This window comes from Antrostomus carolinensis, unplaced genomic scaffold (assembly GCF_000700745.2).
Source record: "Antrostomus carolinensis isolate BGI_N321 unplaced genomic scaffold, ASM70074v2 scaffold5019, whole genome shotgun sequence".
Taxonomy (NCBI): Eukaryota; Metazoa; Chordata; class Aves; order Caprimulgiformes; family Caprimulgidae; genus Antrostomus; species Antrostomus carolinensis.
In genome coordinates, this window is record NW_010337795.1 from 35,655 (window position 1) to 59,842 (window position 24,188).

General features: G+C 39.4%; 1 protein-coding gene across 1 annotated transcript in view; it reads left to right on the forward strand.

Moving 5' to 3' along the window:
* The window catches only part of EPG5 (ectopic P-granules 5 autophagy tethering factor), a gene marked incomplete at its 5' end in the record, with an annotated part of 60,562 nt that overhangs the window by 34,489 nt on the left and 1,885 nt on the right, over positions 1–24,188 (forward strand). The window contains 19 exons of the mRNA XM_010175293.1: positions 95–218; positions 1,141–1,282; positions 2,591–2,762; positions 3,688–3,850; positions 4,452–4,594; positions 6,202–6,358; positions 7,319–7,513; positions 8,609–8,822; positions 9,623–9,783; positions 9,903–10,110; positions 10,788–10,863; positions 12,170–12,273; positions 13,170–13,345; positions 14,046–14,231; positions 17,885–18,094; positions 18,246–18,390; positions 20,109–20,351; positions 21,642–21,861; positions 23,339–23,554. Coding sequence (XP_010173595.1) covers positions 95–218; positions 1,141–1,282; positions 2,591–2,762; positions 3,688–3,850; positions 4,452–4,594; positions 6,202–6,358; positions 7,319–7,513; positions 8,609–8,822; positions 9,623–9,783; positions 9,903–10,110; positions 10,788–10,863; positions 12,170–12,273; positions 13,170–13,345; positions 14,046–14,231; positions 17,885–18,094; positions 18,246–18,390; positions 20,109–20,351; positions 21,642–21,861; positions 23,339–23,554 — 3,255 coding nt within the window. The remainder of the gene's footprint in view (positions 1–94; positions 219–1,140; positions 1,283–2,590; positions 2,763–3,687; positions 3,851–4,451; positions 4,595–6,201; positions 6,359–7,318; positions 7,514–8,608; positions 8,823–9,622; positions 9,784–9,902; positions 10,111–10,787; positions 10,864–12,169; positions 12,274–13,169; positions 13,346–14,045; positions 14,232–17,884; positions 18,095–18,245; positions 18,391–20,108; positions 20,352–21,641; positions 21,862–23,338; positions 23,555–24,188) is intronic.

Below are 24,188 nucleotides of genomic sequence, written 5' to 3' on the forward strand. Positions count from 1 at the left end.
ATCCCAGAATGAGTTTACTGTGTAATACATACTATGCAACAATTAAAACTCACATTGATTTAATTTTTTCCCTTTTTTTGGTTTTTCTTTTCAGGCTTTGTAATGTTTTTGTTCTGTGGTTGGAAGAAGAGAGTTTCCAGAAAGGAGATACATACATTCCTTCTTTACCAAAGCAATATGATGCACATAGACTTGCTAAAGTCATGCAGAATCAGCAGGTGAAGTGCTAATGATACTGGTGATCTGGGATCCAAAATTCACTTCATTTGTTAAAATGGGTCCTCTGAAGTAGTGAGAGACTTGGTGCCACTGGTCTTTAATATGTGTACAGCATGTATGATACCTTCACAGCTCTAACTTCTTTCCTAAAAATCCTGTGTGTCCCAAATGCCTTCCTTTGTATTTGAGCGCCGACTCACGAGTAGATTTCTTGCATATCTTAATGAGAACAAAGTCCTTATTCTGTATTGTTCTGTAATGCTTTTTCAGTTCTAAGATAGTTTTAGAGAATTATTGAAGTTGGAACTTTAAATGATAAAAGACTGTAAACAGCAGTGTGCTCGTGTTGTTAGCCTGTCATATGTCAGGTTCAAATATAAGTTAGTGGGTGGAAAACATATATTATTCTGTCCAGTATGCCTGAAGAGTTAGTATAGTTAAAAAAACTGTGAGAGGGGAGATTTTGGAAGGGCATTTCCTCACGTCTACTTTGTTTTTATTCCTGTAAAGCAGACTGCTGGAAATACAGTCTGCTTTAGCCTGATCACAGTTAATCATGCCATGATGTTTTAGACTGTTTTGGTTTCCTCTGTGTTCCTTTCTTCGGAACAGAGTTTTAATAATCTGTACCCTTTCTGTCTTATTTGTTAGAAATTATACTGTGTGTACTTGTCAGATTTCTTCTCTAAAGTGTCCTGAATGTTTTTCAGTGACTTATCTATATATGTGACAAAAATTCTGCAGCTTTTTTCTTTGCTATAGTTTGTTTTTTTTTTTTCCCTTAGAGATAATTTTCCTATGACTTAAAACTGCAGTCTCTAGTTTTATGTGCTTATTTTAGTTCTGCAGGTACTAGGATGGATGCACAGTACATGGTACTGACCAAAATGCAAATGATAATTTAATTATTTTGTGCTTTAGGATTTGTGGATGGAGTATGTCAATGTTGAACTGATACACCATGAGTTTCAGGAAGCTCTAAACCTTTGGCTGCAGGTTCAGCTTGAATCACATACAACCTCTGTTTCTGCAGGGCAAACAGATTTCACCAACCCTTTATCAGGTAAGAGGTAAGAATATTGTTAATGAAACTGGGACAGAAAGAATTATTAACATGTTGAAACCCTGGTTTCTTTACAAACATAGAATGAATCATAGAATCATAGAATGGTGCATGTTGAAACCCTGGTTTCTTTACAAACAGAATGAATCATAGAATCATAGAATAGTTTGGATTGGAAGGGACCTTAAAGATCATCCAGTTCCAACCCCCCTTGCCATCAGCAGGGACACCTTCCACTAGACCAGGTTGCTCAAAGCCTCATCCAGCCTGGCCTTAAACACTTCCAGGGAGGGGGCATCCACAACTTCCTTGGGCAGACATAATACTGTCTGTGAATAAAGATGTTAATACATTTTGTTTTCTATGGGTACAGTATCTTGTGTGACTTTTTCGTGGTGTTCTCACTAAGATGCTTATGTGAGAGGCTAACATCAATGTTTTTGGCTTAAAGTTTGCGACTTTACAGAACAGCAGGTCATGTTGTGCCTAGAGCTTCATGGGTGAGCTCTGCAAAGATTCCTCTGTACAGCGTGTGCTCCAGACAGGCTAAAATTTCCTGAAGATTAGATAGAGACAGCTGCAAGCAAAGGCAAAAAACACTGTAACTGAAAACAGAAAGATTGTCTGTGTTTTGTTGTTATCGTTCCCAATGCATTTCCCTGGAATGTTGGCATGGTGAAAGGATTGTTCTAGCACAGAAGGGGATAATAATCATGGTAGGTATATTAAGGATACGGTGAGACTGGATTTTTTGGGCGGCTGATTAAAAAAGGGGAAGGAGGAAACAGGAGGAAACTCAAATAGTTTTGTAGCTGAATTGGCACTGTTTGGGCAAGGGAACTGAATGGGAATGAGCAGGAAGAGAGAGCTGACCTGGAGAGAGTCTGTGCTTTGAAGAGGAATTGCTGCTGACAGCACTAGAGGCGAGGATAAATTGTAGGAAAAGGAAGATTAATTTGGTTTAGACTTGGTCAGGGAGTGTCTGTCAGATGAATAAATGGGGTATAAATGGGGTGATAAGAAGAAAGTTGGAAGGGTAGAAGATAGGAGCGGCTGGGGAAAACAGGGAAAGCAGTGGGGGCTTGAATGCTAATGTTTATGTGATGGAGCTGGTCATGAAAATCAGCTGTGTGAAATAAACTTTGTCAACAAAAATAGGAAGATTAGTTAAGTGATTTTTTTTTTTTTTAAAGGAGGAACCCTGAAAAATATTTGTCTGCTGCTAAATGTTTCATGCAGAAAAAGTTTTTGTTCATTTTCTCCTAAACTTTTCTCATTGACAAAACTTGCTTCTACTTTATTTTCTAGCCAAAGAGAGGATAATGAACAATTTGAAGAAGTTTGATACTCCCAAGCCCCCTCTTCCGCTCCAGACAATGAAAGCTCCAGTGCCAGTTATTTCCTCTGCCAGCCTAGTAAGTCAGAAAGAAGCAATTCAGCTCGTGCGCGTGGACCTTAACATCTTGCAGCGACATGCCAAGTAAGACCTGGCTTCTTTTCCTTCATCTTCAGTAGCGTGTCTAGCAGTGTCTTCAGGTGCTCTTTACAGCAGCCTCATTGGTGGTGTTGGCACAAGACTGTCAGTACTTGACTTCTGCTTCTTGTCCCTTTTTTTTTTTTCTTTTATTCTTGGCTACCATGTTATTATTCCACTCCTTTAAGTCAGATGAGACTACACAAGTCTTACCTAATGACTGAGTTTACATCAACTGACATCTAACTTCTACAGTTTATTTTCTCATTTGGCATACTCCTTAAAATAAAGCTTCCCTTTAGTCTAGATTTGTTGACAATAAGATAACTCTTTTGCACTAATGTAGTAGGTACAAAGTGAAGCACTGGAACCTCCAAGAGAGAAATCTGATTTCTGGAACTATTAGCTTTGTGAGCGAGAGACTTTCTGGTTTTAATATTCCTACTAAGAGAATCCAACTGAATTATTTTCAAACTCAGCTGATGAATCTGTAGCTGTTCTTGCCCAATGTAGTAATTTCATAACAATACTATAAACCAAAACAAAACTTACTAAGCACAAGAGAGGATGTGTCTGAACAATTCTAGCAGTTGTTTTAGGTGGACTTTTTTTTGTTGACAATCCAGCTTTTTTTCTGGTGGAAAATTTCTTTTTTTTTTATATTTAATTTCCTTCCAGGTTGTCACCAATTAATTAAAAAGAACTCATACAGACTTGAGCATTTTTCTTTATTATTTCTTTATTACTTTGAAGTGGTATTACTTTGAAGTTTTAACTCAATTTCATCTAATAACATTTATGTTTTCTAGGAAAGTGTCACAAGTCTTTTGTACAGCACATTAAATTGAAGTCTCATCTCATGCTTATGAATTCTTAACCTTACTGTTTTTAGTATGGATTTTTTAAATTTTTATTAATAAATGCATTTCAGAACTGCAGCTCTCTGGGAATCTCAGCACGTTGCTCTCAATAGTGAAATCCTGGACACAGTACCTAAACTCTACGTCAATCGGGAAGAGCAGGTCACCCTCCATTTGGAGTGCCGGGGAACTTCAAATAAAGGCTGCCAAGGAGCAGCTCTTCTAACAATCCAGGTTAGGGAAATGACATCACTTCTGTTTTGGGGCTGTTGGGTATGGATAATGAAAGTGAAATGACTGCATGGTTACAAGAGTGGTGGCAGTTGACCAAATGAATCCATATACATGCATAATAGTTTCCTGAAATACCTAATGTCTCATGCTCAAAAGGAGATGCAGATCAACAGCTGAAGAATAAGTTGTTGCATAAAATTCATTTTGCTTATAATGTCCATTCCAATCTGCTTCCCAGTGTATGAATGTGGGAATGCACTCACAAAGGAATAGGAATCATGAAAATGTTTATAGGAGTATTCCCGTGGTGCTTGGTATATGAATTTCTTGATTCCCCTCTAAGTTTCGGTCCCTGCGGGTTTGAATTCTGACATAAAAGACATGAGTTACATTAGTATGTGATAATTAAATAGGAAAATGACCAAGGATGTGTGCTTGGGCACAATGTACTAAATCTGATCAAAACTCTCAGGAGAAAACCGTCTGCATTCAGAGTTCTCTTAACTGGGCTCTGCTTCATTTTTACAGATAGGTGCAACATTGAAGACTTTTAGCAAAACATATTATTCTAAAATGAATATCTGTCTTTTTTGTCATTTAGTTTGAAGGGAAACATAAAAATGAAGCAGTGAGCCAGCAGCTTCATGCTTTGCGTAAAGAAGTGAGACAACTGCAGGCAGAAGCTATGAAGCCACCTTCTCTGGGTGTTGTGGAAGCGGCTGTACATGTGGAAAATTTTATAACGTAGGTTGTTCAGACACTGTTTTAGGTAGTGATGTTTTATATTTCTTTTTCTGTATGTTAGAGTTGAAATGTGGAACCTGTTTGGGTGTTTTTTCGTAATGCTTATCAGCTTGGGTTAACAACAGAGCTGGAATCCTGAGACCTGTGTGTTTGTGATACCTCTAAAGGAATAGCTGAGTATTATCAGAAGGTCATTTAGCCTCAACTGCTTGCACAGTATTGTTTTCTACTTCAGTTTATTGCACTGTGTATTAAAATAGCCCTTCCAGCCCTGCAAAAGCAATGTTAAGGATGCTGTGTTAAACTTTAGGAAGTGGCAAACTTGTACCGCAGCTGTCTAAGTCATAGGCTAAACTATATGTTTTTAATCTCTCTCTGTAGGTTTTTCCCTGTTATAGTGCAGGACATAGTTCTTTAAGTGCAGGACATAGTTCTTTAATAGAGGGTTATGATTTGAAGTAGCTTTTCAGTACATGAAACAAAACTGTGCAGTGGAGGAGGACTATATAATACCACTTTTTTGGGAGGGGAGGGAGAGGGGTGTGTGTAAGGAAGTGATTAGTCCAAGGCCCTCTTTGTTTTGAGGACCTTTTAGAGTTCCTCCTAGAGGTCCAGTTTTGCCACACCATTCTTAATCTTCTAGATTTCTACTGAGGTTTTGACTGTACAAGTCAAAATACTTGGTTACTATTTCTACACATTCATTCTTGATCATTAATGTGAAAAATACCATGTATGAGCTAGTTCTTGGGATTCTGTGGAATTATATGTTTGTCAGATGTTTTATATGAGACTTAGAAAAGATGGGGGTTTGAGTTCAATTAAACATTTACTTGATAGTTCACAAGAAAAGATTGATTCTGTTTAAATTCTTTTGTTGTTGAGCCTGTTAAGTAAAATGAGGTAAACTTTCTTGTGGTACAAATGCAGTTGAGATGGCCTAAGAAAATGATGAGCACATGACTTGAAGGAGAAATAATCTGTTGGAACCATGCTGTGAAAAATCTTTTGATGTTCACTTTCTGACTGTGATTATGGAGACTTTCTAAAGTTTGGAGGTACACATCTCAGGCAGGAAAATTACTTGACTTAAACCTGCGACTGTTCAGCTGTAATGTGAAAAAGCTCAGGGGGTTTTCATCATTATATAGAAATACCTGAAGAGAGGGTGCAAAGAAGATGGAGCCAGGCTCTTTTTCAGGGCTGCCCAGTGACAGGACAAGAAGTAGTACCCACAAACTGAGACACAGGAGGTTCCCTCTGAAGGTCAGGAAACACTTTTTGCAGTGAGAGGTGACACAGCCTGCCCAGAGAGGTTGTGGAGTGTCCATCCTTGGAGATACTCAAAAGCCATCTGAACATAGTCCTGGGCTACTAGCTGTAGGTGGCCTTGCTTGAGCAGGGGGGTTGGTTCACATGTCCTCCAGAGGTCCCACCACAGCCATGCTGTGATTCTGTGAGCTTGATTATCATGTAAGCCAGAAATACCCATCTCAAGGCTATATACTAGCAAGAAGCCTTTCTTTATTGATACAGATTATTTTCCATACATAAATTTAATCTGCTTTTTCTTTTTTTTTATTTTTTCTCTTTTTTTTTTTTTCCAGGGCCTTAATAAATATCTATAAAGTGCAGCCTATGCCTGCAATTAAGAAAGTCGGAATTAGTCTGTTTTTTATGTTAGTGGACTATGTATGTGATGAAACTCAGCGCAATCCTCCTACAAGGCAGTTCTTCACATCCTGCATTGAGATTCTAGGCCAAGTGAGTTTTTTCTCTGATTTTTGGATACCTAATGCTTATTCCAATTGCCTTCTGATATTTGGGGTCTAAAAAACTAAGAAGCATGAAAATTAACTTCTAAGCTTCTATCTCATTTTTCTTTCAACTAATTGTGTAATATACATGGTCTTTAGGGGATTTTAAGCTTGCATATAAGCAAAATAAAAATGTTGCTCTGAGTTGCCTGCTTAGTGCTAATAAATGCACACTGTGTTCGTTAAATGCTAAGGCAGGCTGGATTTTGGGGCAAGTAACTAATGTTTGGTTAATTTCATTGCCAAAAAGAGTGTTTTGGCATATATAATTTTGCTGTTACTGATCACTTTCTAGCTGATGTATGTCTTGTCAACCTCTGTATTTAGACACCTCTCTCATACAGCCTTGCAGTAGTCTTTGTGCAAAGAGTCAAACAGAAGTTTGCTGATAGAGCACAGAAATGCTTGTTGTTTTGGTAATATTTGTCATGGGGTACACATGACATGAGTGCTCTGAGAAAAAGCATTAGTCTTTGCTTTGGATCCAGGTATTTATTTTAATCTCTTAGATACAGTTTGTTTCTATGTGCAGCTGTCCTTCAACACCTCTTACAGGTGAAGTGCTGAAAAGCTCTTCATAACCATAGTTCTGTTTAAATTATTCCTAATATCAGGCAGGGCTGCTGAAATCTGGATTTGTTTCTTTTGCTGTCCCATCAGAAAAAGTGTATTTCTAGATATTTTTAGACAGCATGTACAGTCATAAGTGCTGTTCTTAAGTGTGCTAGGGAAACATGTTTATTTTGCATTATATCTTGTGGAACAGCAGTATTTAGTTGATGTTGATCTCATACAGTCTGTTGTTTTTGTAAAAACTTCCCCCAGAATTGTGCTTGTCTTGATGAAAAGCTTTAGGAGCTGTGTTTTCCAGTCGGTTCATTTTTCTCACCATTCCCAATTTCTTCAGGTGTTCATCAGTGGGACCAAATCAGAGTGCAAACGTCTCCTCCAGACCATCCTGCAGAATCGGAGGCTCTGTACTCTCCTTTCTCCTTACTTCACTCCTGTTGCCTCTCCCAGTGAATTTGTGACTTTATATGAAAAAGTTGTGGCCTTTCTGAGTGAGGATAACAGCGATGTTGTCTTCATGCTACTGACAAAGGTAAAGTCCTTGTGAATACTGCGTCTGGATTGTGGGTTGCTTTTTGTAGGTGTTCTCTCCCTAAAGACTGTTCTTTCAGGGTAAGGAAGAAAGAGGTGCAAATCTGTTACTTTAAAATTACACTGACAGGTTTTGTAGATCTGTGTTGCTCATCCTCAGTGGTATGTGTTGTATTTAAGTTCAAGAGGGAATGGAGGCAAAAGCAAATAGGAAGCTTAAGCTACCATTTTTTAGCCCAGATAGTATCAGTATGTGCTTCCTTGGGCTTACTCTTCAGTGCACTCTTACTCTTGAAATTAAAGCAGGCTCTCAATGGTTTCTTCTGCCTGATATCTCTGCAGAGACATTCATCAAAATAGCCAGTGAATCCCAGGTAACTTAAAAACAAAACAAAAATCTGGAGCAGTGTCTGAATCTTCCATATCTGTTTGATACTCATGTGCTTCCTGCCTATCTTAAAAACATAGAGAGTTAGGTAAGAGCAAGTGATTTGCACATCTCTTATTTCAGGGCTGCATGATGCTGTCTGCATGAATTGCCAGTGGTGGAATTGATTATTATACTTAGGCTTTGGTATTGCTCTGATTCTATTAATTAGTTACATGGAGACAGATTTTGACAGCTGTGAATAGTGGGCAGTCTGTTTTGGGCATGACTCTGAGCTGTCCTTAGTGACAATGATCAACATTGTCCTTGCTGACCTGGGCCTGAACAGATGGCCTATAGGCTACAAGAGCTTTTCACCTCTGCTTGAAAATTTATGGGCTTCAGAGATTAGCCCATCTAATGCTTGCAAGTGTTTGTTTGGCAGTGGTACTGAAGCGTGGAAAATTATGTGCATTTTAATGAATCTGAGAACCCCTGCTAAGGGCTGTTTAATAAATTCAGGGATTCCTGTAATATGCTGAGTCATAACCTTTAGAGAGCATTACCTTGGTTTTGAGCTAACGAGGTGCAAATACTTTATTAGGTTTTTTTAAATGTATAAATATTTTGGGATTTTTTTTTTTTTCCCCTGACAATTTCTCCCTTCTCCTAAAGGTGTCGTGGCTGTTAAAGCTTCTACTTAAAAATGCTTCCTGTCCTCTCTTCTAGTTTGACCTTGTGCAATGGTTAAGCGTTGCTAAGCCACCTCTATCTGAACGTACCAAGCTTCTGGAGTCTATTCACTTGGCTCTTAATGCATGTGGCCTTGAACCCGAAGAAGATATTTTGATGCCATTTAATATTTTCTGCAAGCACTGGACTAACCTTCTCCAGTATCAATTCCCTGATCACTATGGTGATTTCCTAAGGTTGTTCGTGCAAAGTGAGTATCTGAATCGATGCATATTAAGCCTTTTGTATGGAACTCTTCTGGATTAAAGATATGAACTGCATGCGGTAGAGTTACACAGCAACAAACACAGAATGATTTAAAATGTAAAAAAAGTTTCTGTATGCACATTTGTGTGTGTGCTATGCGGTACATTTTTATTAGACATATTTTAGCTGTACTAGAAAGAAATGCTCCTCTGTAGATCAAAGTGCACACAACAGTGACAACATATTTTCAGCCCATATTAGAGGAGAAGGATGGAGGAGGGGTTTCTATTAATGGAAGCATTTATTATTTGATAATTATTCCACTGTCTATAATGCAGCATCTTTATTCTTGAGCACCCCTCAATGTCAGTCTGAGAACTGGAATTATGGAGACCTGGGACTGCTACCGAAATCTGCTGAAAACATCAAGGTTGACATTAGATGCTACCTGTAAACTGCTGTGCCTCCGAAATGAGAACAAAAGTCCTTGCTTTCTGTCAAATCACATGTCTTGAGGCAGCAACTGTCTCTTAACATGGACATGTAGCCAGGGATGTCCTAAGTGCCTGGGAAACTCTCTAAGAGGAGCACATGTACATGCAGAAAGGAATATTAAATTACTTATATTCGGGAATTAGAGGTGTCTCTCACCCTTAAACTTGGGCCTTTCAAACTCAAGCTTTGTCTAATTTTTTTTTTTAAGTTTTAGGAAACTAATATCAACCTTTTCTGACTCTTGCTGAGAAAGAGATTAATATCCCTCTCCAGATTTTCACCAATCCTTTCCTTTCTCTTTCTCCTAAGGCTCTTCAGAGCAGCTTCTAAGCCCTGACTGTTGGAAGGCATCACTTAAAGCTTTGGGATGTGGTTCATCAGCGACTGAACAGGGAAGCTTCCAGAAAAGTGATTCAACTGAAAGTCCTGTATTGCGGGATGCTGCAAAAATACTTCTCTCTGCAGAACAGGTGGGTGCCTCTCTGGTTGATTTATCATGTTTTGCAGCTGAAACAGATGCCCACCAGTGACAAATAACACTGTTATGCAGTTTTTCTGTAGCTGATTAATCGTTTCCTTCCTTTTGCAGGTTAGAGAGACAATAGAATGGCTTTCCACATCTTTCTGCAAACTCCGTCTGGCTTCAGTGGACTTCAGAACTTTTGGCCTGTTTTCAAAATGGAGTCCTTATGTAGCTGAAGTGAATAAATTTCTGGAGTATCTTATTAAACGACTTATTGACACCGAAGCTGCTAATTTAGCCCAAGAGCCTGCTGGCAGTAATAGAATTCTAGCAGGTAATGTGTCTTAAAAGCAAAATACTTAGGAACAAGCACTCAGTTTATCCAATTTCCCCGTTAAAGACCATTTAAATATACAGTAAAATCCTGTTGCTCCGCATTTGTACAATGATGTGAACATTAAAATACAGACAGGATATGTTAATGCTACTTAGTGGCCATGTGGTACTTTATGTTTTATCTTTATGCTTGTTGGAGGAAGCTTTGTTTACATTTGAGCTTGCTTTAAAGTTACTTTATTAAGAGATCACACTTTTTTCAAAGAAAAATACGATCTTCTGCACTGAGCAGTGGTTTGGGAATGAGGGACTACTGAATTTCACGATGGTGTGATTTTGATTTGGAGAAAATTGTTGAAACACTTTATATTTTAGTATATGCAGCTTTACAGTGTGAATAATGATTACCCCTGCAATCTGAAAGATGTGTTAAAGTGATATTAATAAAATACCTGAACAATGCAAAATGCTTATGTTTGTTTTAACAACAGTCATACTGTTAACCAGAGTCACTAATAAGCATATTGTATTTAAAATTTTTATTTGACCAGGAAGAACTGATTTAATGTTTCAATAAGCAAAGGGTATTTTATTCAAGTTTGGAAAACTGTAATATGTTCACTGTTGCTAGTTTGAGTGGGAAAAAAGCAACTTCTATGTTTTATTTTCTTCTAGCATTGCCATCCTTGTATTCAGTCATTGCTGGACTTTTTAGACCATGGATACTGGTGTTGGAAAGGGAGGATGCAAGGTATGTGTTCCATTTGAAAATTAAATTAATTTTTGCTGAAATAACAACTTTAACCCTGTAAGAATGGCTTTCAGTGTTACCTGATTTTTTTCTAATTTGTGACTGGATTGGGACCTTCCATTAAATAGCTGTGACTTGTGTCATGTTCCTAACAATTACAGAACTAATTAATGAGTTGCTTAAGTCAGATTTTCCAAGAGTTGGATTGAGTAATTGTTTTAGAAATGGAACCGAGCTCTTGTTCAAGAAGCAGAGATGAGAAAGGTATGGATTGCACTTCATTCTGGAAACACTCAAATTTAAATTTTGGATTCCTTTTTTAGGCTTCTGTAATACTGATAACTTCTTTGTTTAAAACAAAACAAAAAAGCCAAACAAATACCATCCCAAATGCCAGTAGTATGTAAAGAAACCTTGGACCAAATGAGTCCTGTGATGATGTGCTGTGTTGTGTACCTCTGTCCTCACATGGAGAGTTATTTTATAGAATCATGGAATGGTTTGGGTTGGAAGGGACCTCAAAGATCATTTAGTTCCAACCCCCCTGCTGTGGACAGGGCTGCCAACCACTAGATCAGGCTGCCCAGGGCCCCATCCAGCCTGGCCTTGAATGCCTCCAGGGATGGGGCATCCACAACTTCTCTGGGCAACCTGTTCCAGTGCCTCACCACCCTCTGGGTGAAAAACTTCCTCCTAATGTCAGACCTAAATTTCCCCTCTCTCAGTTTAAAACCATTTCCCCTTGTCCTGTCACTCTCTGCCCATGTGAAAATTCATTCTCCCTCCTGATTACAAGCTCCGTTCAAGTACTGGAAGGCCGCAATGGGGTCTCCCTGGAGCCTTCTCTTCCCCAAGCTCAACAAGCCCAGCTCCCTCAACCTTCACAAGAGGTGCTCCAGAAGTACCTCTTTGTAATGTTATACACTTGAATTTGACTTTCTTCTAAAGCCAAAAGGTTTGAGCTGTGAACGTGTCTCCAACATTTAATTAGAAGGCTCACTGCAGGTGGTACGTGCTGTCATTCAGAAATTCCTGTGTTTTTGGTATTTAATCAGATATGAAATACCAAACAAGTCATCTCTGCTTACTCAATGGTATTGTGGATCTTCAGTGTGATGTTAAAATACATACCTCTTCCTAAAGCGTTGAGTCTGAATGAAAGGCCTGCTGATACCTACTATATTGATTTACAGCGTACTACCTACTGTGTTGATTTACTATGCTGTAGAATATTTAAATTGTTTAAGTGTTTATGATCTGTTTATGGTCTGGTAACTAAAATCTATATTGCTTCACTTCTTTTAAGTAACCAGCCCTGTTACCCTTGGTTAGAGAGCGACACTCCTGTAGCATCCAGCGTGGTCTGTTTGTTTACAGATTGCATCAAGGTTTTGCACGAGAGCTTTAAAGGTGGGTGAAGTCCACACTGTTTTTGTGTCATGATGTTTTCTGTTCTATCAAACAAAACAAGATTTTTGATTGGGGATGTGGGATGTGAGGGGATTTTGTTAGTTAGGAACTTTTAACCAAGTTGATCACTGCAGTGGTACCAGGAGCATTTCTTTATTTTGTGCTTAAAACACAGCTTTTTTTTTTTCCTTGACAAGGGTAGATAATGTAATTAATAAATGCCTGTATGTCAGATAACAAAGTTAATGTGAGTGAAAGCAAAACAGAGAGAGCTGTCACGAGAAGTGCATGACTTCATTCCAGGTCTGTATGTTATTCCCATACAACATACGCAGTAGCATGTCACTGTGACCAATACATATGTCACAACAGCTAGTCTTGGGGGTAATTTAATCTCCAGGACTGATCATTTTGAGTTCCTTTTTACCATCACTTATTGTGCCTAAAGACACAGGAATGGAAAAAAAATAATTACACAATACCTCTTAACTTCTAGAAGTGAACTAGATTCAGACCTATATTGCAAAAATAAATAATTAAAAAGAACATATTATTGTGTGTTTTATATTCAAGGATGCATAAGATCTTTTTAAAAGAAATCAAAACAACACAACATAAAAGCAATGAAGTTCTACATGGGAGGAGCATTTTATAAGTTCAGATTATTGTCCAGCAACTCTTTAAAAGATTGAGGAAGGGCATGAAATCATAAGCTTCCCCACTTTTGATTTGGAGAGAAAAAATCTAAAAGCTTAATGGGCTTTTTTTCTTTGACAAATGTCTTTTAGTATAACTTGCACTTATGGTTTTTTGTCTTCAAAATTGGACTTCCTTTCGTAATCAAGCTTTCCCTGAATTTTTTCTGTTGTTAATTCAGCTATTTTCTTTGAATCTAGATAAGTTGTTGCCAAGCCACCATGGGGCTCTGTGGTTACATCTGATGCATTACTGTGAATGTTGCACAGCCCCCAAAATGCCAGAATTTATTCTCTATACTTTCCATACTGAGTTCAGAAGGCTTCCATGGAAGGAAATGCATCCAGACCAGATGCTTATGGAAGAGTTTTTTAAAGTGAGTACACTGCATCTGCTTAATTAATTTCTTAATCAGTGTTGCCCTTGAAAATAACTAAGAGAGCTGGAGCCAGTTCTTTTAACAAGTGAGCTTTTAAAGTTTGTTTGTAGCATTCACAGATGCTCATTTTGCGATTGCTTTTTGTGCAGGAGTGCTACTGAGTCTGAGACAAGTTGTGAGGAGCTGTAAAGCTGGCAGTATTTGTAATCTGTCTTTGCTCTATCTGAATGTCTCATTTATTACATGGATATTTAATATGTATTTAGTTAGAGTTGATGTATGTTACTATTGCCATGTTGTTCTGACTTCCAAGTTGTTTAAGAATGTACACCTGCAGATAGGTGTGGAAATGTTCCAGGATTTACTGCTTATTTGTTTGGGATAAGCTCTTCATGCAGTTCTAAACAGGCTCAATGCTGCTTAGTTTCTCTTAAAGAGAAATGGTTGCAATCATACAGTGAAGAGTTTGTAGCAGGTTATTTCTTTCTGGTTTACAGTTAGCTTGCAAGCAACTTAGAAAGTTGTGTGCAACTCTTCTGTTGGGGGACAAAATGATTGAAAAGTCACATCTATCTACTCCTCTGCTGACCTAAAATGCTGCTGTGGATTTATAGTTGGCTAAGGAAATGGAAAGTATTAAAGTATTTGTATCTTACATTTGTTTATGCACCTGTGTTTTTTCCTTTCTCCTTCCTAGATTGAAAGAGGCAGCCCCAAGAGTTGTTTCTTATTCTTGGGTTATGTTTTATGTGAAATAAACTGGGTCAGTGTCCTCTCTGATGCCTGGAATCCCAACCCTCATCCTCAGACTCACAACATGATTGTCTGTTTGCTGTATATGATGGTCCTGTTGGCAAAGGAGGAACAACTTATAGGCAAAGAGGTAATTTTTGAAAAGGTTTATACCTGTCTGTCTTAGAAAAATAATCTTTTGCTGGCAAGGGCACAGGATGTGACTTCTTTCTAACTTGCAGAATGGTTAATTCAGAAATGTTTTTTCCATAGGTAAAATACCCCACATATTAGTCTTGATCGCCTCTGGAGTACTTCCTTATGTGAGGCATTTTGTATAGCTTGTGTGAAAAAAGAAGTTACTGTTCATTTTAAGAAGCTTCTGTAGGTGCTGTGATCCAGTAGTGTTGCAAAGAGTAAGCAAGTAAATACAGACCATTTCCTGGAGTTACAAAATAACACTCTAGGTTTTGGAAAGAAGTAGTGTGTATGATACTTTAATTAGTGTTTAAAAAATTATTGTTATATAAAGCTACAGTACATTTCATTGTTAAGTATGCATAGTATAGCTTTCTTATCTCTTAGTCCAGCCCTTAATTAAAATGTCCATTTCCTATTCTCTTTCCTGGTTTTGGAGAACATTATAAGCACATGCAAAGTAGAGGTAGAATTAGCCAGAATTTACATATGCACCTGTAATACGTGTGTGTGTGTATATATATGTACATGTAATGTGCACCTATATATAGGTGCATGTGTATTGTGCATATTTATTTATTTATTTATTTATTTTTACATGTGCAATGTTACATAAAACCTAAGGTGAAGCTTTTTCTGACAGCCTGAGTGAAAAGAGTGTCTAGTGTCTGCCCAGTTTGGTTCAGGCAATCTGCTGACACGAGTGCAGGAGCAGCTTTGAGCTGTAGTGCTGTGAGAAGAGCTGGGACTCGCTGAATCACATTTATTCTGTCATGACCAGTCATGTAAATCTCTGTTGTGCCTTGATTCTTTTACTAAGTGGCAAATGTGAATGTGTGGAGGGATGGTAAAGGATCATGCATTCATGAAAAAACTTGTGCGTGACACTGTGTCTTACTTTTCATATTTTTGATGTTTCCCAACCTGATCTTCAGTACTGGTCATAGTTAAAGTGAGTTGTGTTAAGCACAATTCAGCAATGGAATTAGTCCCTTTGAGGTTAGGAGTAGCACTTCATCCGAGTTTAGTTTTCCTACACAAGTCTGAACCATGAGGAATTTGCATCTCTGTACATCACCAGGCTCCACAAATGAGTCCTCTGTCTGCTGGTCAGCTGTGCTTTTCCATGTTATGCAGTAGCCCTCTGCTCTCTCCAAGAAGGTGCAAAATCTTATTTCTGTCCCCACTTTTTTTGAGTGCAGCTAGTCTGATGCTGCCCATTGTACCTGTTTCCGAAGCAGAGTCAGGATAGCTGATCCTTTAACTAAGGACCTAAAGCAGAGCTGAGTTCCACTGCTACAGGCTTTCAGCTCCAATCACTCAGAACTATACACCAATAAACATGTAAATACTTGTCCCTCAGTCTGACGTGGTTCAAATCATGCTTTATTCTTTTATAGCTGTCTTAAAAGGAAAATATTTATTCTTCTGCTTGAACATGTTTTCTCAAAAAGTTATAAATAACTTGTTCATTCCTGACTCAGAACTGCATTTGCAAATGTTTATTTCTTACCATAAAATGCTCCCATCCTAACTCCATATGATCGGATTACAAGTCACAATGATGTAATGACTTGAAGACCAGATATATCTTTAAAAAACTTGTCACTTTCTGCTTCTGATGAGTTACTGGGGACAGATTACTTCATCTGTTGAATCTTAGGATCAGTTTCCTTGTTCCCGTGCTCTGAAGGAGGATTTGATAATCTCTGATTTCTCAGCCCTTTTCCCATTTATAGTTGCATTCCAGTATTTCATAGAATCACAGACTGGTTTGGGTTGGAAGGGACCTTAAGGCTCATCCAGTTCCAACCCCCCTGCCAGCAGCAGGGACACCTTCCACTAGACCAGGTTGCTCAAAGCCTCATCCAGCCTGGCCTTAAACACTTCCAGGGAGAGGGCATCCATAGTTTCCTTGGGCAACCTGTTCCAGTGTCTGACCACCCTCACACTGAAAAACTTCTTCCTAATATCTAATCTAAACCTCCCCTCTTTCAGTTTAAACCCATTTCCCCTTGTTCTGTCATTAACTGCCCTTATGAAAAGTCTTTCCCCAGCTTTCTTGTAGCCCCTTCAGGTACTGGGAGGCCGCTATAAGATCTCCCCGGAGCCTTTTCTTCTCCAGGCTGAACAACCCCAACTCTTTCAGCCTGTCCTCACAGCAGAGCTGCTCCAGCCCTCGCATCCTCCTCTGGACTTGTTCCAGCTGCTCCAGGTCTCTCAATTTCTGAATTGTTGGAATAGGAAAGAGAAACACTGGCTGTTAGGATGAACTTTCCAAACCCTGCTTTTGCTAAGAGCTCTGTGTCAGTAAACTAGCACAGTCTGATTCGGTCCATTGCTTCTGGAGGGCTCTTCAGAGGGGCTGAGTAATCTTCAAGAAGTCCCATTTCACATCCACCAGCTTTCTCCCACTTGCAGTGTCTTCCATTTTTTTCAAACATTTTTCCAAATGTTTTCCACTTCCCCTGAGGCATTATGTGATGCTGTATCAAGATGTCACCAGCAGCCTTTGATCAACATTATATTCCATCTTAGGAAAATTACTGGAGTTCATGCTTTGACCTGAATGTATTTGCTTATCAGAAGCTTCTCAAGCTTCAAAAGATACCTGTTTGCACATTGTATGAGTCAGCTTCAGGAATTCCCTTCTAGCCTCCAGCAATGTGTTAAACTGACACACCACCACTCATTTTTTACCTCCCAGAATGCTCCTGTGACACCTTGACCTGCATCACAAACTCTTTATTTCTTTGTCCTGTGTTCCAGAGCACGTGCAACTTGAGAAGTACTTGATGTACTAGTGTCACATTCTGGTTGGTGTAGTCTAATTTGGGTTATTTCTGGATGCTGAAAGTCTTCAGGTTGTGTTGACTGTCAGCACAATTCCAATATTTGTTCATTCTGTAATGTGTAGAAATATGGTGCTTCTTAGTGTCTGGGGAACCTTTTTGTATTGCAGATGTGTGCACACCCTTGAGAGGAGAATGACAATAGCTGAGGTTGGACTCTGCTGCTTGTAGACAGACAGACTTTTCCATCTGCATGCTTGCAATGCCTGTGTGAGTTGTGGATGCTGTAGGCTGCTGTACTCTTCAGGATGGTATTTATGAGAATAGGCACTTGAGGAGTCCCCCAGGTTGATAGATGATTCATTGAATGGAAAATTGATGTCCCTAGCTTCTGTCCCTGGATCTACTGTGAACTTAGATTTATGGTTTTTAATACAATTTTTTGAATACCTTTTTTTAAATCTCTACTGAAGTGACTCCACCTTGTAGGGTCTCAATTTTTTTCTAATTGTCTTTACATGTTTACATGTCAATTTTGACTTTCTCTCACTGACTTTTGTGCTTGTTTAGAGCTGCTACAGCAGTCTGAGTACTGTTAGGTGAATGCTAGAGATGACATATGTGTGTTAGCTTGCTGCTTGCATGAGGAGTTGATTTTCAGCCGGACTCCCACTGGTCACCTATTTCTGTGGGGTTTCTGCTCCATCTCCTTCAAATTTTGGAGTCTGGGCTTCTTTCCAACATTGAGTACTGTGAATATTAATTTAAAAAAGCAAAGAAGGTAGAACTTAGACTGATGTCTTTAAATCTTCAGGAATCGCCACTCATAAATCTTCTTGGACAGACCAGCTCCCTTCCTTGGCAGCTTGTGGGCATTTCGTCTTATCAAAGCATCATCAGCTACTGCAACAGTCACTACCCTCCCTCTGTTATCCTTGCTAAGGATGCTGCAGCTGAACTGATAGTGAAGCTCCTGAAAATCTCAGCAGGCTTTGGTGCATCTTCAGATAGTCACATCCACCTTGTAAGTCGAACTGGTTTTGCAGTGTCTCTGAGCTGTTCTCGTGGTTTGCAATGTTCTGCTTTTCTATATTGCAGAGTATGGAAAGAGTTCTAGGCATGATTTTTTTATTTATTTTTTTTTTTTCCTAATAAATTTTAATTTTGAATAACAGGATGCCACACTGAAGTGCCAAGCGTACATTCGCCAAGTGGTTCAATTTCTCAGCACCTTGGAACAAAGCGGAAAGATTACTCTCGCAGTTTTGGAACAAGAAATGTCCAAGCTGCTAGATGATGTAGTCATCTTTAACCCTCCAGGTTTGTGTTAAAGAAGTGGCAAATTACTTTAAAGCTGTCAAGATCCTTTATTCTGCTGTGTGGGTTGCTGAACATCTGTGACTGTGTAATTACTTGCATTACTATAATGTCTCCCTTACGGGCAGCAGGGCATGTTGCTTTGAGGATGTATATGTAGGTGGTATATTAGCACAAAACAAAAATATTGAATGTTACCCTGTGGAGCTATCAAGAGTGACAGAACCAAGAGAAAAAACAGGAGCTCCAGTATAAGAGTAGCATGTCTGTTTCATGAACCCCTGTGTACACTTGTATGTGTTAAAGGGTTGAAAGACAGTATGCTCCATGTTGGTCAACCAGGCTGTGGAGTGCAGGAGGATCACTGATGCAGAGTGACAAGAAATGGGTGGTGTCTATTGGATTTAACTTCTTTGTGAGGTTTTGAGGGGGCTGGTGGAGGTTTTTGGAAGAGTTTCCAGGACAGCACCTTCTGTTGACAAAAACTGGGGAGGAGAAAGCTGGACTTTTCACATGGGCACTGTGCCAGTACTTGTCCCAGGGGATCTGGTGGGCCCTGGTGTCAGGTGTCTGGTGGTGGTCCTGCTCGATGGTCTACAGCCTGTGATGTAGGACTTGGCTATAAAACTAGTTGGGACCTTAGGTAAGTCTGTTAACCTCCTGGCACTGTCTTTGTCGTTTGGTCTGTGATCAGATGTTTACCTTATTGGAGAGCTGTGCCATGATAGATGACTTTTGGGGCTTTTGTGGGGTTTTTTGGGGTTTTTTTGTCTCAGTAGGTAGATGATAGTTTAATTTGGAAGGGACCTCTGTAGGCCTATAGTCCAGCCTCCTACTCAAACTAGGGCTAGCTTCAAAGTTAAATGAGGTTGTTCAGGGCCTTGTCTGCTGAGCTTTCAAATATCTACAAGTGTGGAGGTCTCGGCCTCTTTGGGCAATGTTTTTACAGTGATTAATTCCTCTTTGTGCACAACTTTTTAACTAATGGGAATTTTTCGTTCTACAATGTCTGATGTTGCTTGAAAGTTTTCTTTTATAACAGTAGTGGCTTTTTGTCATCAATATGTGCAAAAGTCTACTCTGTAGTTAGACTTATAGGAGCCAAGTGCAGGAAACATTTGTGCTTTGAGGGTACTGTCACAGGTGGCCCATGATAACATGCTCAGGCAATGCCAAGACATGGTTTAAAAAAACTGTTCTGGGGCTGGACAGTGGGATTAGCAGGAAATCTAGAATAGTGGAAATGCACTAGGGGATTGCAACATTTCATCTGGGTCATACTTCAAATTGAATAATCTAGAACCTTGGTTGTTTCACTCCAAGCTATGCTTTAAACTGTATTTTAATACCCAAGTTTTCGTGGAAACTGTAAATGTGCTTTATCATTCAATTTATTTGTACTTTATTTGTACATGGTAAAAAACCCCAGGTAAAAGATGGGCTCCAGTGTCCTCTGCTCTGTGTACAGTCTTACCAGCTGTCTCTGTTTAATGAATGATGAACTATCTCATCAAGGGAAGAGACTGCGAGGAACAGGTATCTTACTGGAGTTTCATAAGTAAAGAAAAGGAACTGAGGTGTGTAATGAGCAAGAAGCTTTTCCCAGTATCTACAGAAAAGGCTCAGTGGTGAAGGTGAATTTGGGTTCTAGCATCCATTTACTCTAAGCATTTAGCATCTGTTTACTACACCAAGTGTCTTCTCTTATTTCTGGCTTTCAGATATGGATCTGCTAACACGTCATATGGCCCTCAGCAGTCTTTTCACAGAAACACTGATGATGATGAATAATTCCAGTGTTACAACAGCTGAGTCCCTGCGGGGGAGCTTACGAAAGTGGATCGAAGGCAAAGTGCACGGGTTACTAGCAATGCCTCTTCTCACAGCAGCGTGTCAGAGCCTGGCCTCTGTGCGACACATGGCAGAGACAACAGAAGCCTGCATCACTGCTTACTTCAATGAAGGTAGCAGCCTCTCTTCTTCTGCTGCTTGTCCCAAAAACTTTAATTCTTGGACGCCCATCAGATAGGAATGGTCTGGAATCCTTGTAGCTTCATGCTGCTTGGTACTGGAACTCAGTTTTAATCTGGTTTCCATAATCACACACAGAATCACAGAATTTTAGGGATTGGAAGGGACCTCAAAAGATCATTTAGTCCAATCCCCCTGCCAGAGCAGGAACCTAAATGAGATCACACAGGAAGGCGTCCAGGCGGGTCTTGAATGCCTCCAGAGAAGGAGACTCCACACCCTCCCTGGGCAGCCTGTCCCAGGGCTCTGTCACCCTCACTGGAAAGAATTTTCTTCTCAAGTTTAAGCAGAACCTCCTGTGTTCCAGCTCACACCCATTGCCCCTTGTCCTACCACTGGGCATCACTGAGAAGAGCCTGGCTCCATCCTCCTGACATTCACCCTGAACATATTTATAAACATTAATGAGGTCCCCCCTCAGTCTCCTCTTCTCCAAGCTAAAGAGCCCCAGCTCCCTCAGCCTTTCCTCAGCAGGGAGATGCTCCACTCCCTTCATCATCTTGGTGGCTCTGTGCTGGACTCTCTCCAGCAGTTCCCTGTCCTTCCTGAACTGTGGGGCCCAGAACTGGACACAATATTCCAGATGTGGCTTCCTTTCTTTGTATCTGATGGCTCCCAACTGTCACACATATATGCACTGTAGTAACTAAATGTAGAAAAGTTAAGCCATTGTGGTTTGGGTTTTTCAAGTGCTCTCATGGTATATTTTCTTAAGAACTATACCCATCTCTGTGAAGACTGATTTGCTCTGTGTAATGGTTGCCATTTTTCTAGCTGTAGTGTTTTGTAAGCTAATTTAAGAAAAAAAGTAGTCCTAATTGGTAAAACTCTGAAACTCTGTGGTATAGTTTTTGATTTTTTTTCTTTCTGCTTACATAATCCTCGTGGAACTACGTTTTTATTTCTTCCACATTCTATATCATCTGATTTCAGTATATCTGAAAGAAATATTTAAAATTCCATTGCTAAAATTTTCAAATTTAATCCTGACTGAACACTAGGAAGATATCTCTCCTTGATGTCAAGGAGAGCTACCCTACGATAGTGGAATTTTTCTTTTCTCTCCATCAGAGTTACATGACAAACTGATCAGCTGGAAAACAGCTAAACCATCCGAAATTCTGTAATTTAAAGGAACACAGTGAAGTAGTTCTAGTTCTTAGGTTTTACTAAGTACTGTTTTCTCACACGCCCGTTGTTCTCTCCTTTTATTTTCTTTACAGATTATCCTCACCACCAGGATTTGGGCTGGGGCCCTATACTCGCCTCCCTCCAAGTTCCTGAGTTAACCATGGAAGAATTCCTGCAGGAGTGTCTGTCTTTAGGAAGCTACTTGACCCTGTATGTTTATCTGCTGCAATGCCTAAACGCTGACCAAACTCTTACCAATGAAATGAAAATCCTGCTAACCATCAACAAATGGCTGGAGCAAGTGTACCCAAGGTACGAAACTCAAGGCTTCTGAATCCACCTTGACTTGAGTAGTAGTTGTATAGCTGGTATATTTAGGTGGCCAGGTTAATTAGGTTAATTTCACCAGGCTGCTGGATGAAATTAGTCCTTCTATGTCCACTGTCATAGAGTCTACTCAACTCCAGTGCCAACACTAATAGTAGTGGTTAAACTGAAGAAGGAATTGTATTTACTTGAACACTTCTGGTACAGTTTTGGTCAGTTTTCACTGAGAGAAGCTTGATTTTAATAGCAACTTGGATTTGCACTCAATTAAAATTACTTTAAGCAAACCCCAGATTGCTGTGGATGCCATTTTCCAGGATGTCCACTAGGTGGGATGAGTTATGTGCTAAATACTCAAACACTCTGAGAGACCTGCTGTCTGTTCAAAGCTGCTCAGTGGGGACTGTCAGCAGCTCTGAAACAAATCTGAACCCAGTCAATCTGGTGGGGCTCCCAGAGTTAGAGGCCTCTTATTGCTGTAAAACCACTTACTAGATAACAGGGTACTGGTGGGAAAGGATGGATAGCTTTGGGGTTAAAATGATAATGTACTTAAAGTACGTAACAACGGTACTTACAGTTGCTGAAATTGCTGGGATTTAGCAAATGTGGTGAATATTTTTACATATTAATATTGATAATATTCATATTTGCTATGAAAGAACATTTTGGGAATGTTTCTTGAAATTCAAAGAATTCTTTCACTTTTGTAGGGATCATAGTAATTTGATTGCCAAAATGTGAAGGAAACAGCAAAGCCACCATACACAGTAAATTAAATCTTGCTCTAAACATCAAACCTAAGGGTTCCTGGGATGGGAAATGACTGGGCGAAGTAATGTGAGAATAGTCTGAGGCAGGAAACTCGTGCTGATGCTTTATGTGGAAAATCTGAGCTTGTTAACTTAAACTACAAACTGTTTGGGGAAAGATTAAAAATATCGTAGGGGGAACTTCACTTTGTGCTTTGCTCAACAGAAAACTTCAATGTTTTCTTTTCTAGAAGGTCATATTAAAAGTCTAAATTGTTGTGGAAACAACAGCTAGTGTTTTCTAAAGTGTTTTATTTGTAAGTAAAGGAAAAAAAAAAGAGTAGAGATAACAGCTTCATTCCTTTTATACCAAGTCTTAGGCAAGTTTAAATCCCCTTATGGCTACAAAATCATTTATTCTCAGTTGTAAAGCTTAGAAGGAAGTATTGTTCTTTGTCCTCTTATAGGCCCTTAAAGCCCAGTAGCTGATGTCTGCATCAAATCCATAACAACTGCAGTTACAGCAGTATAATAACTGGTGGGATAGTATAGTTATGCTATCCTCATATATTAAGATTATCTGTTGTTAATTAACCATCTACATTCTTCATAGGCCTAATAGGGAGAGATACAAACTTCTTAACCTATGCATCTGACTCCTTTTTTAACTTATATTTTGTTGTATTTTATTCTTCAAATCTTACCTACAGCTCAGCAAAGGAAGAGGCAAAGCTGTTTCTTTGGTGGCATAAAGCCATGCAGTTATCCTTGATTCAGGTGGAGCAAGATGACACCATTCTGATCGAATCTGTAATTCGGACACTGCTGGCAATCCAGGGCAGGCAGAGTCAGCTGGCTGAGGAGAGACTGAGCTCTGGGATACTTGGTGCTATTGGGCTGGGCAGGAGGTCTCCTTTGTCACCCAGGTAAGGGTTGAAGGTGTGGTAAATTAATTGATTTGAGCCTGGATCCAGACTGCAGTGTCTGAATTTAGGCTGTTCCCAGATCTATAAAGTTGTTGGGCCCATCACAGACAAATTGTAGCCAGTGTTTGAATCTGGTTCAGTAATGAACGTGAACTTCTGTAAAGTTGTGGTGGAAAAGGATAGAAAATGCAGTTGTGATTCTGGCTTAATGCCCATCTCCAGTGAAGTTTGTAGGGTGACTGTTCATGGGAGGAAAATACTTCCACCTGGTCTGCAGAAGACTGTTCCTGTTGACATCACAAGAATTTTGTACGATCACTTGCTTGTTGCCTTTTCCATCTTAACCTTGAGGTATTGCAGATGTATAAAGAAACTCAGACAAATATGTGCTTGCTTGGTATTCATTTTCCCTTCTAAAGAGAGACACCAAGCTTGGTTGTTAAGTATTAAAATCAAGTTCACCATGGAAAGAATGCTGAGAAAATACATGCAAATATTTATGGAACACTAGTTCAACACAGTGCCTAAACATAACTATGTTTATGAAGACCTTCTGGGATGTAATCCTGTTGGAATTACTCTGAAATCTTAGTCTTGTTCAGCTCATCCTTTGATTTGGGTGATAAGGATGTTT